The sequence below is a fragment of the Suillus subalutaceus genome (assembly GCF_016647625.1).
Source record: "Suillus subalutaceus strain FC151 chromosome Unknown DFJ58scaffold_187, whole genome shotgun sequence".
Classification (NCBI taxonomy): Eukaryota; Fungi; Basidiomycota; class Agaricomycetes; order Boletales; family Suillaceae; genus Suillus; species Suillus subalutaceus.
The window spans coordinates 25,011-37,683 of NW_024540436.1; the positions used below are offsets into that span (position 1 = coordinate 25,011).

At 47.9% G+C, this 12,673-nt stretch overlaps 4 protein-coding genes across 4 annotated transcripts; 1 reads left to right on the forward strand and 3 right to left on the reverse strand.

Moving 5' to 3' along the window:
• Positions 1–315: 315 nt before the first annotated feature.
• Positions 316–716, reverse strand: DFJ58DRAFT_614575 (uncharacterized protein; the record flags this gene model as incomplete). The annotated part of the gene is made up of 2 exons (XM_041380945.1): positions 316–483; positions 531–716. Coding segments are annotated over 2 exons (354 nt in total), but the record flags the coding sequence as incomplete, so codon positions are not given.
• Positions 717–7,478: 6,762 nt separating this feature from the next.
• DFJ58DRAFT_610945 (uncharacterized protein) lies at positions 7,479–7,751 on the reverse strand (the record flags this gene model as incomplete). The annotated part of the gene is made up of 1 exon (XM_041380881.1): positions 7,479–7,751. A coding segment is annotated over one exon (273 nt), but the record flags the coding sequence as incomplete, so codon positions are not given.
• A 19-nt stretch (positions 7,752–7,770) lies between these two features.
• Positions 7,771–8,211, forward strand: DFJ58DRAFT_669399 (Aldehyde/histidinol dehydrogenase; the record flags this gene model as incomplete). Its single annotated transcript, XM_041382782.1, has 2 exons — positions 7,771–8,048; positions 8,094–8,211. The coding sequence occupies 2 exons, from the start codon at positions 7,771–7,773 to the stop codon at positions 8,209–8,211; spliced, it is 396 nt and encodes a 131-aa protein (XP_041237225.1).
• A 1,787-nt stretch (positions 8,212–9,998) lies between these two features.
• On the reverse strand, positions 9,999–10,408 carry DFJ58DRAFT_846798 (uncharacterized protein; the record flags this gene model as incomplete). Its single annotated transcript, XM_041393361.1, has 2 exons — positions 9,999–10,172; positions 10,259–10,408. The coding sequence occupies 2 exons, from the start codon at positions 10,406–10,408 to the stop codon at positions 9,999–10,001; spliced, it is 324 nt and encodes a 107-aa protein (XP_041237226.1).
• Positions 10,409–12,673: the final 2,265 nt, after the last annotated feature.

Sequence of the window (12,673 nt, forward strand, 5' to 3'; positions counted from 1 at the left end):
CAAAGTCTTCGAGTGTTTCTAAGAGATATTCAATACCCTTGGTTTTGAGAAAATCACTGCGCTTTGACGCTGTGCTAGTGAGCAAGCCTAGGCGTGATTTCTTCTTTGCGGCCTCTAGTAAATCCTTCCAAGAAGGAGGATAGAAGCGAATGTTCTGCGCAGTTGCTTTGATCATCCGCGTTCTCTTGCGTGGTACTACAACCTCCTCTTCAGAAGAAGATTGAGCTGAATCTTGAGTAGTAGCGCGACGACGCAAAGTCTCGAGCTCATCCAGGTCAGGCATGCGAGGGCGACAGTTCTTTGCGCGATGGTCAGAAGTGACTGCAAGCACTCGATTGCGTCCCGATAAAATATTTGAAGGGTTTTTGTCGTTGGAAACTCGGTAGTGATTTTTTGATACTTCCATTGAGGGGGAGCTGGGAGCAATTCAACACGTCCTCGGAGTTCTCGCGAAGAGCGAAATGACAACGGGAGTGTTTTGGTCTGAACATAAGTTTAGACGAAGAAATTTAGAGGATAGATGAACTCACAAATTCAAGATTGAGGTACTCGTCGATTTCGGCCATGCTAAGATCGGACCGAAGAATATACGATGCCATCTCCCAGTCCGGTTTGCTAGCGAAAGGAAAGTATTGGTTTTGCTCCCTCTCTGCAGCATATTCATCCTCGTTGAATTGGTCCATGAAAGTCTTCCCAACACCCCACGTCTTGCCTGCACCGTCATAAAACTCCACTTCTTCACCGTAATCTGCCTGCGAGCCTGAAGACCCATACTCTGCTCCAGTGTCGGCATCAACTCCATGGTCCATATACTCCGGGTCAAAGGTCGGGTCCGTGTCGTTGTGGAGAGGAAATTGAGGACTTGGAGCTTGTGCTGGTCTTAAGATGCGAACTAGGTTACCATCCCACTTGTAACAGTGAGAAGAAGGCTGATTCAGGTGTTGCAGAAAGCGTCCCTCATTCTTAAAACGCTTGCTGCAGGAGGGGCAGCGCATATCGAAGGTGTGAAGTAAGTCATTGAACTCATTTGGATTCAATATTGTCCCGGCAATTTCCGGGACGACGCAAACTGTAACTACAATGTCGAAGTGTCGTTCAAGCTATGCCTCACCATCTCAATCATCTCAATCCCCGTATTCGCTATGTCGAGGCCAACAAATCTCAGATTCTGTAACTCCTTCCGACATCTCAGATGATACATCTGACTCCTCGGAAGTGTATAATATGGTGAGTTATGGGCTGGATTCTAACACTTGCCTTGAATCAGTTTTATCTACAGTACATACGCCGCTACCCAAATGAACCATTTGACGCTTACATGGACTCAATGCCGGAGACTTCAGAGGAAGCATCTTACCTGCTCGAGATGGCACGAGCTGATCTCGAAGTTCGACGTCTCGAGAAGGACCTTGCTGAGCGGCTTCTTCATCAATTTCGCATGCGCAAACACCACCTACGACTTCGAGCGAAGAGGGCAAAGAGAAATTTTGGAGATGCGGAAGCTAATGTAGGGCGCACACGCGCTCTCGTGGTGAGGTGCGGGTTTGTCTGCTCAGAGCGGTCACTTTGGTCTCCTCGTCCAAAATCCACCATCAAGTCATGTAAGCGAATTCGTTCTTAAAATCGGTATGCAGTCGCTGATGAGTACAGCTGATTAGAATATCTGTCTGTTGGATGTTGCATTGTGACCATAGCCTTGTACTGTGTACATGATTGTCAATACATATACGCATTGCACATTTTATATTTTAGCTATCTGTTGAAGTACTTTATTAAATGAATATAAGTTGTCACGCTGTGAAATGCATTCTCCGAGATCTTGTGTTTTGATGAAGACCAGCAAGATATTGATATTAATCTATAATTTACATCACATTTTATCGCCTGACCCTGTGCACTGTGCGAGACTGTGCCGCACTGTCACTCTGTGCGCTCTGTGCGCTGTACCACTGTGGGGCTGTGCTAGTTGTGTCGCTGTGGGAATCTTGTATCCAAAACCGGTAGTTTGCTGATGTCTGAGATCCATCGCTGCCCTTATACATTTTCCATCTAGAACCAACCTCGTAGAGGAATCCGTCAGTCCCTGCGGAAATTGAAGAATGCGTTAACCAAAAAACTTCCTGTGCGTGGACGTGAATGCTGACTGTCCTGAATATGGCTAAGATTGTGCAGAAACGCTTCAAGCGAACAAGCAACAGCACCACTGCGGTCCAAAACGTTGAAGCCGAAGGGGCTTCATCGAGTCAGAAAGTCGAGGTAAGTGCTTGAACTTGCTATCCTAGTCCTTCGGTTTTCTTAGAGGCGCCCAGGACATGCTGCATCTTAATCCTTCCGACGACAACAAGCATCCCACCACATCTGAGATTCCCAGCGACTCCATGAACCAAGGGCTGTCTGGAGAGCCTGCTCCTCAGGTATTTTCGTCAAATATTTTGATTTTCTTCTCTAATTTCAGCGGTCTTACGGTTCAGGCTGCTCCTTCTGGCGAGGAGGAAGGGCCTAATCCCCTATTAGTTGATGCTGAACTTCAGGGTGCCTGTGATGGTACGGAAAACATGAGACTGCTCGGGGGACATGCGACTTCTATGACATCCGCCGCCAACAATGCCCCAGCAGGTCTCGCTGCCGCGGATAATTTTGCAACGACGTATCTCCAACCTATAAAGATTATAAATGCTTTCCTTGAGAAGATCGCGGATGTATGGGCCATTCTTGTTGATTGGAAACGAACTAATCAAGTTGTATAGGTACATCCGTACGCAAAGATAGCGCTGGGTGTACTGTCTGCTGCATCCAGTGTACGTCCGGCTTCTCCAGAGTCCAGTTTCCTACTCAGAAGTCGTAATTCCATGTAGATTATAATCGCTCAGGCAGAACGCGACAAATCGATCAACAATCTTCTCCAGAAATTGGCTGGAATTTACCACTTCATGACTCAAGATGACAGCCTTGGAAAATTTGAATCGATGCACGATATCGTTGGAAAGAGCATTCAGCAGACTCTTGAGTGTGCCCGTTTCATCAAGAACTACTCGGAGACGAAGAGCTTTTGTGAGTCACAGTCACCAAGTTATCGTACATCGAGTATCAATTCTATACTATTATCGTAGGGAAGAGACTTGGGAAAAACGTTCTTTCAGAGACCGATAACATCATTAAACAGTACAGCGACACTTTGGACCTCTTTATGCAACAATTTCGGGACCAAGTTGATTGGGACGTGGCCGTCTTCATCGATCGTACAGGTAAGGATTCTGAAACCCTTCTGTCTTTACATTCCCTCACACCGTTTCAGGCGATACCCTGGATCTCTTGGACATCGCTTATGCAAAGGACGCTGGACTAAAGACCACGAAACAGTGCCTAGCAGAGACGTGCAAGGAGATTCTCTCCCAGATTACAGATTGGATCAACGGCAGTGGAGATGCTGCTGAACGTGTGCTGTGGCTATCTGGCCCTGCAGGCACGGGCAAATCGGCCATCGCTCATACGATTGCAAAGCGGTTCAGTGATAAGGGGATGCTCGGTTCATGTTTCTGCTTCGACAAGACCGAGAAACGCCATGAAAAAGTTTTCTCCACCATCGCTCGTGACCTAGCTGATCATGATCCGGAGATGAGACGAGCATTGGCGGATGCGGTCAAAGATTCTGCTGCACTGAAGAACTCGACGGATATTTTCCAGCAGTGGGAGAAGCTTCTGATGGAACCACTGAAGAAATCCTCTGGGTCAAGTGTGGGACTTGTCTTGATCGTAATCGAAGCGCTGGACGAGAGCGGCGGAGTAGAGACACAGCGGGACCTTCTCCACATACTTGCCGGTAAACTTCAGAAAAAAGGTCTTCCCAAAATCACAGAGCTCCCATCCAACTTTCGGATTCTCGTTACCTCTCGTCCACTTCACGATATCGAAGGTGCATTTCACAGTGCTCAACATATTCTACAGTTATCCATGGACGAGATTCCAACAGCAGTGGCGAAGCGCGACATCTGCACTTTTATATGTGACAAACTAGAAGGGCTGTCGCATTTTGGTGACAAAGAGTTTGGAAACCTCGCTATGGAAGCCGATGGACTTTTCGAGTGGGCACATCTTGCATGCGAATATATTAAAGGATGCCCTCCCGGCATAAACCCAAGGTCTCGCTTTGAAAATGTCATGAACCGCGATCCTGGGAAATTGACAAACGAGTTGTATAAAATGTATCGGCTTATTTTGGCAGATATCTGGCCACGAGATCAGTATGACAATGACTCAGAGTACCAGAAAGCACTGGCGGGGTTTCGTTCCGTCATGGGACAAATGCTCAGTACGGCCGAACCCCTCCCATTTGAGTCTCTCACCGCCATGCGGGACTATTTTCCAAATCACAACAAGCATCACAGTGTGGACATTATACGGCATATGGGATCCCTCCTTAGCGGCACAAGGGACTCGCATATCCCCGTCAAACCCCTTCACGCATCCTTCCAAGAGTTCCTCACAGACGAACCATCCAGCGAAGACTTTTTCGTCGAGGTGACGAAGGCGCAACACCACGACTTAGCGTTGGCATCACTTCGAGTAATGGAACATGGCCTTCGCTTCAATATATGCGATTTAAAGTCATCGTACCTCCCTAATCGCGAAGATACAGGACTGCCTCAACGAATCAAAACATCCATTCCCCCACATCTTTCCTATTCCTGTCGATTTTGGGCTACTCACGTTCAAACAAAGGACTTTGACGATGAGCTCGCAACGGCGATCAGATCATTCTTTGACGATGAACGACTGCTCTTCTGGATCGAAGCACTCGGACTTCTCAATGCGATCAGAGGTGCAATTATTGTGCTTCCACTCGTTTCCAAGTGGCTGAAGGTGGGTACATGCCTACGAGGCAGTATTGGCCGAACAGCTCATAAATAAATACAGGGCCATTCTGGATACGAAGATTTGTGGACCACCACGATGGATGTACAAAGGTTCATCCTAGTGTTTGGTGGTATGATCTTGCACAGCACGCCACATCTGTATTTATCAGCGCTCCCATTCTCGCCCGTCAACTCCACCATGGCTACCAAATTCACGGCAAGGTTTCCGAATAATCTTTGTCTAGCATTAGGCCGTGATTTGAACTGGGCGGTTGTTCAGACCATAATCAGTGGGCACAATAGTTTTGATAAAGTTCTATCAGTTGCGTTCTCACCGGATGGTACTCGCATCGCGTCTGGTTCGGACGATAACACTGTACGGCTGTGGGATGCATGGACAGGACAGCCATTGGGTGAGCCCTTGAAGGGGCACACTGATCCAGTTACATCAGTCTCATTCTCACCGGATGGTACTCGCATCGCGTCTGGTTCTTGGGATAAGACTGTGCGGCTGTGGGATGCAGGGATGGGACAGCCATTGGGTGAGCCCTTGAAGGTGCACACTAGTTCGGTTTCATCAGTCTCGTTCTCACCGGATGGTACTCGCATCGCGTCTGGTTCTTGGGATAAGACTGTGCGGCTGTGGGATGCATGGACGGGACAGCCATTGGGTGAGCCCTTGGAGGGGCACACTATGTCGGTTTCGTCAGTCTCATTGTCACCGGATGGTACTCGCATCGTGTCTGGTTCGGACGATAACACTGTGCGGCTGTGGGATGCATGGACAGGACAGCCATTGGGTGAGCCCTTGGAGGGGCACACTAGTTCGGTTGAGTCAGTCTCATTCTCACCGGATGGTACTCGCATTGCGTCTGGTTCGAGAGATGACACTGTGCGGCTGTGGGATGCAGGGACGGGACAGCCATTGGGTGAGCCCTTGAAGGGGCACACTGATCCAGTTACATCAGTCTCGTTCTCACCGGATGGTACTCGCATCGCGTCTGGATCTTGGGATAACACTGTGCGGCTGTGGGATGCATGGACGGGACAGCCATTGGGTGAGCCCTTGGAGGGGCACACTGGAGGTATTTTGTCAGTCTCGTTCTCACCGGATGGTACTCGCATCGCGTCTGGTTCAGATGATTGCACTGTGAGGCTGTGGGATGCAGGGACGGGACAGCCAGTGGGTGAGCCCTTGGACGGGCACACTGGTTCGTTTTCGTCAGTCTCGTTCTCACCGGATGGTACTCGCATCGCGTCTGGTTGTTTGGATGACACTGTGTGGCTGTGGGATGCAGGGACGAGAGAGCCATTGGGTGAGCCCTTGAAGGGGCATACTAATGCGGTTTGGTCAGTCTCATTCTCACGGGATGGTACTCGCATCGCGTCTGGTTCGGGTGATATGACTGTGCGCCTGTGGAATGTAGTGAAAGTGCAGTCATCCCCTATGTCCAGAGAGCCAGATTTCTCCCCATTCTCGCTGCATCGAAGCACCGCACCTCCCACCCAAGAAAGCTATACCACGCCAACCAATGTTTGTAACGATCACTTCATTTCCTTCTCGTCTAGCCTGGAACATGCCCTCCCCAACCCCGCTGACTTGCTCGAACCCTCTCATCATAATTGTAATTCAACCCCTTTCTTCCTGCAGGCTGACGGATGGATCATGGGACCCAACCATCGGCTCCTTTTCTGGGTACCTCCCGCTTCCCGTTATCTATTTTTATACTCCTGGCACTGCATTGGTGATCCCGAGAGGAGGTGCTGAGCTTGATTTGAGGCGCATGGTACATGGGACACACTGGTCGAGTTGCCGAGATACGTGAGTTCTTAGTCTTTACCATCCGTCTTCGCAGTTGCTAACATCAGGACTTCTAGCTCCATGTAACGATGATTTTATTGCCGCAACATCCAGTGTATCGTTTGATTCTTTGATTCCTTGTCAATTTCTATACCTAGTACCCAGCCTGAATTTTTTTGTTGTCTGACTGAATAGTCTGCAGAGGTTAACTAGTTAATATGTACTCTCTAGTTACTAGGTACATTCACAGTAGCGTCTTCGATGTTCGTCGTTTCTGTTTTCGACTTTCCGATGAACCTAATATTTCCACATGTGTCACTGAGACTTCGATGTAGCGAAGTGGCGAACATCGAACAAGACTGAGCTCCTTAGTAAGCACATTGTTGCAGCCCAACTCTTGCACGCCGTGGTCTATGCGCTTCGAAGACCTGTGGCCACTAAACTGACGGCAATCAGTGAAGACAAGAAGGACAAATTGTTATTGTTTTGTGATGGCGTGAGGTGCTACAAAGAAACTGCTAGTGACCGAAGGGATAAACTATTTGTTGGGTATTTGGGCGAAAGCCCGCATGTCCTATGAGGTTCAACGAATGCCAGGCAGTGGAGAAGTCATAAGGAAACTTCGAACGTCGTCAGATGAGCCTTTTGGTGAGTGATTTGCTCCTCATTCATACACATCAACTGACATTTCGTAGTTGTCCCTTTCCACCCGTTCGTGATATTCACCTTCCCTCACACTGAACGTCACCGTTGTCTGGGCACCTCTGCGGCGCTGTTAGACCTCACCCACGTGCAATCAAGGTTCAAGTTCATGACGCTGCAGAGACAGGGCCAGATATTTCTTCCCTGTCGATTTTCATGTCGGGCTGGCACTCCGTGAAAATTATTGGCTCGATAAAGTATCCCTCTTGGCCAATCTGCTTGCCGCCAAGGTGCCCCGTAGCACCATCGTCCTTGCTAGAGGTTATGTGTCCCATGATGAGTTTCACGGGTGTCAAAGTATGCGTTATAATAAAATTGGATAAACGAACCTCAAATTGAGTCTTGGACACCTGTGGCCCTTGATATGCATCGGGTGAAAAAGGATCGCCAACTTTTCAATCATTCATGCCGAAGATGGTGAGACAGTTGTTGCATAATCATCGTATCCCTAACAACTATCTAGAGGTGGTTGAACAGGTTAATGATACGTTATATGGGTTTGTTTCATCGGTGTTCATGAAGGATATCGACAGAGCGATCCGCGTTGCACACGCTCTCAAAGCCGGCACTGCATTGGTTCGTTTTTTTTCCGTTATCCCATCCTGCATCATTAAGACTGAAATATCGATGCCCTTCGAAGGCTTCAAGCAGTCGGGAATTGGTCGTGAACTGAGCGAGTATGCTTTCGAAAAGTAAGCTCATGTCCTTCAAAATGACGCCGCACCAATGACATTTAGCTATATGAACGTTAAAGCTGTTCATGTCAACATTGGCATTCGATTGCGATCGCTTAGGACTCTCGCATCTTCAAGTTGTAGCTCAACCATGAACACCGTTCGTCGGCTCTGTAACTGACAGGAGAAATGTTTAATGAAAACTAATGGCTTTGGGATAGAATTAAATTGCGTGACCTACGTATTTTTTGGACGCTCTGATTACAGGCTGTTCGGGTCCAATGAGGGTGCACACATGGTTGCCATGTGTGACGAGGAGTATGTGGTGCTCCCTTCCAACTCGGAGCCTTGATCGGTTCCAACACGAGGCAACACTCTGGCAACGAGTGATGAGTGCCCTGTTACCCTTGCAAAATACTTCTCGAGGATGGCGAGTATCTGGGACCAGCAAAGCGATGGGCAACTAACAACCCGAGTCATAGATTCAGTCCTCGTCGTTGCTGTTGACGTTCGCATTGGCGAGCGCTAGAAAATTGTCCTGTTCCGGTGGTCAAGATATTTGCCGCTGTTCCTATTATTCGGGTAAGTCAGAGGGTAATTTGCAACTGACGAGGTTTTCGAGGTCTTGTCCTTACTACATTCCTATGTCACGTTGCACGCACCCTGTTTTTCGGGAACTTTGGACAGCCGAAGTACTTCGGAAGGGTGCATAACGGGGCACTGACATCACTCCTTGAGTGTTACCTCATGTCAGAACCGATCAAGGCTCCGAGTTGGACTACATACTCCTCGTCACACTCCACGGTGGCCGTGCATGCATCCTAATCGGACGCGAACAGCCTGTCATCAGCATCCGAAAATTACATAGGCCACGCAATTAAATCTAATCCAAAGCTGTTAGCCGACGAATGGTTTACCCCAGAATTTTTGTAAGATATAAAAGCAGGTCGTCTTCCTGCTACCTGGGAGCTATTGAAACACAACAGATCCCATATTACCTCGTACAACCAATGCGTTTCTCCTTCTTCGCCGTCATTGCTGCTCTGACAGCAGTTATGTCCGTCAGTGCCACATCAGCTGTTTTCAGCAGGGATGATGATTGTGTTGAACCTGACGGTTATTGTAACTCCACCATGACCTGCTGTGATGATTTCAAGTGCGATGATTATGTAAGTTTGCTTTAGATTCACTGGCAGGATCCAACTTCGTGACTCACCCTTTTCGCTTTGTCATAGTACAGTGCATGCCTTCCTCCTACGTGAAGATTAATTCAGAGATTTGTTACCTCGCGAGAGTGAGTTGTGTTTCTGCCTTCCTATTGAAGTTGCTCATGGCTCGATTTCTTAGCTATTTGCTGAGTTGGTCGTTATGATCGCTGTTGGGTCATTTTCACTACCACTTGAACAATGGGAGACCTTGAATCGAGTAGAGGAATATCTCGTGCTTAATATGATCATTTGACTCGAAAACGCAACATATGAGTGAGCGAAGTTGTCAAGCCAGCTTGATACCTCCATGACTTCGAGTTGATGGTAAACGGTCGTTGATAAGAAATTGACGCTCAGAATGCTTGGGTTTGGGTCCAAGTTTAAGCCCACTTTCGTGCCAGCGACCAAAAACGCAACATTCAATTGACTCGACAATTAACTGTAATCGTGCAGGGTACTACTGTGAGGACGTTCTGTGCATTATCCCGAAAAACACTAATGAAGAGGATGACGATCGTATCAGCCACTACAAGATAAGAAATGAAATTGTCACCCAGAAAAGCGATGAAGAACCGTAGCAAGATACCAATGGTCAGCACCATAAAACACGAAGTGAGAGGTACACCTACCGCACACAAAAACCGACAGAGACGCGAGGAAAACATATTGTTGGATAGCAAGGAAACCCAAGTAACAGATGATGAAGGCAGGCGGTAATGGTTTCCAGTTCTGAGATAAGGATTTTAGTCGAAAACAACACTCAAAGCTCCATAAAATTGCCTACAAGCTGGTCGTACATATTGATACCGGGCCTCCAGGAACCACAAAGGCACGAAAAAGCAAAGCCAAAATAATCCCAGCCCAGACCACAGAAGCGACAGATCGGTCCAGAGGGTGCACGGGCTAGAAGCACCAGTGTCCATTCGATTAACCACTATGGATGCTACATAGACTATATTTTGCTAAGAAAGCGGTAGCATCAGCCATACAAAACAAAATACAGATTATCGATATGCTCACGGCTATAGCGACCCCGACTACCGCGCCGTTGAAGTTACGCTTCTCCCACCTATTCTTTGCTATTACATCCTGCCACAGTTCCTCAAGATTGGACTTTCCAAGAGTAAACCAGCAAAGGGTAACGAAGAAGAAAGCCGAGCAAGGGGCCATGGCGGTTGCTTCCACGTGTCAGGAAGGTCTGGGCTTTTGGATCTGTCCTGGCATAGCAGACGGGTGGACATCTGTCTTCATCAGATCTTTTGATTCGTGTCTGTAGAGGGGAGACGTAAAGCGACAAGGGCGTCTGAAGCTGTAATATCAGACATGGTTTGTGACGAATTTGCCTGAGCTTGATGACCAGTCTGGAGGGAGGAAGGTTGTGAGACGAAGTCGGTGGGAACAGTAGGATACCTACCTCGATGTTGTAGATGATATTAAATAAGATTTGTTGAGAATCGAAGCCTTCGATCGGCCATGGTATATATTAGGTGCAAAAAAGGAAACGATATCAATGATCTTGACCAGCATCGTTGAAATCGTTGACACTGTTTCGTTTTTTTGTCAGTCAAGCGCACATAAAAGTGTACCGTGAGTCCGATGCTAAACCAGTATGCACGCGTGCACCTTCAGCATGTCTCTTATTACAACCCAGACACATCAAGTGAAAAGAAACTCAAATCTTATCATGCGTGTGTGGCTCACGAGTTTAGGCCTATGCATGGTAAGTGGCATTAATGGTGTCGCGCGCGGCAGCTTATCAGCAAAAGACACATGATTAGTGATTTGAATACGCGCCCACATCTGGTCTCCCATACTAGAATCTCTATGGTCATTTCTTGAGGCTTCCTTCTTTATCGCGATCCGGTCATTGTCAAAATGGCATCTGTTTACATAGATGGCAAAAGTGGAAAAAGTTTGACGAACAGAAAAGTTATATTGGTGCTGCTAGACGTTGGCAAAAATGGTGAACTCCCTTTCTTTCTAGGGCCAGAGACGCAATCAGATGATAGCCTGGAGCTTGGGCGCGCGTCAGTCGTCGGTGTCCAAACCAATGTATCTGTAAGTAGTTAAGACTGTCGTCCCCTAACAGTTACGTCCAGATCATTAGGCCAAAAGGCGGTGATAATCAAAGCTCAAGCTTAAGCTTGATTATCTCGGACAGTGTTTATGTTGATAATGGGAACTCAGGTAAGCAACGAGCTTACAGTATCGTCGTGTCGGAGGCGGCGGGCTTTGAATATCGTGAGCTCTTCGCAAGTTGAAGTCTGCTGCTAGGTAGTTCGATTCGACGTTACCCTTGCACTTTTCTACACTGACTCCCTGCGGCAGCGTATTTCCGTTTATTCTACTAATTCTGACTCCAACCCCCAGGCAACAGATGATCTAGACCCACCGACAGATCCTTCATTCTGCCACCATCCCCGCGCAGACTCACTATGCCACGTCTCCTTGGACCTCCGGGACACCAATACATCTTACCGCATCCCCGGTGACAGACCTCAAGGCATGTCCCCATATTTAACCTCACTGGGAGCTTCTTCGAGTCGGTGGATAATCGAACTGCGCCCACCAAACAAATATACCCCCAACAGACCAGCCACGAGTTTGCCAGTGTCGAAGTTTCATACCTGTGCTGTACCATTTTGTGACCCGCTTGCCAGTTCAAAATGCACTTGATACACCTTTCAAATGCTTTCACAATCCCCGTCTCAACTTCGCAGACTTTCCCACGATCTTTATCTCTACCTATCAACCATCCCTTGATCCCCCCCACCGCAAATACCTCCTACTCGTATATATCCCGCGTTTCCTCTATCTCATTTCCCGCCTTCGTATTCCATTATTGAGCGGTCTTGTCTGAAGACCTGTTGGTCATTCACTGGCCGTCTGGAAAGTAGGATATGGATGGAATGTACTCTCCAAGACTTCAAAGTTGTTACCGGTTTCAGAATCGATTCCGTGGTGGCTGCCTTCGTCAATGTGGAAGCCATGGTTGCGTTTCGTGAAGGAGTCGAGTACGGGAAAGGTATTCGTTGGATGCGTTCAAAGGTGACGTCTCCTGCTGTCAGTGTGCTATATGACTGACGCCGGCAGTGATTCCGACCCTGGTAAAGCCAAACGCCAGCTCGTCCGCGCTAGAAGTCTAGATGAGATTATGGTGTTACTGAGAAGTTAGCAGCGAAGAACTCGAAGTCTTGAATGCGAGCAACTGCCAGCCTTACAGCCTTGAATGTCTCCTATCACGCCCCCTCTGTATGGCATTTGTGTACTGTACCCTGGATCATTCCATTACATTTACTTCTCCTCGCTTCTCATCTCACAGCTATGGCCCAAGTCACTGCCATTACCGAACTGTCGATCTTTTTTCCATTTCCCACTCAACGATAGGCAATAAAACATTCAATCATATCGTTGCTCATTCGTCTGTTTCGCTTT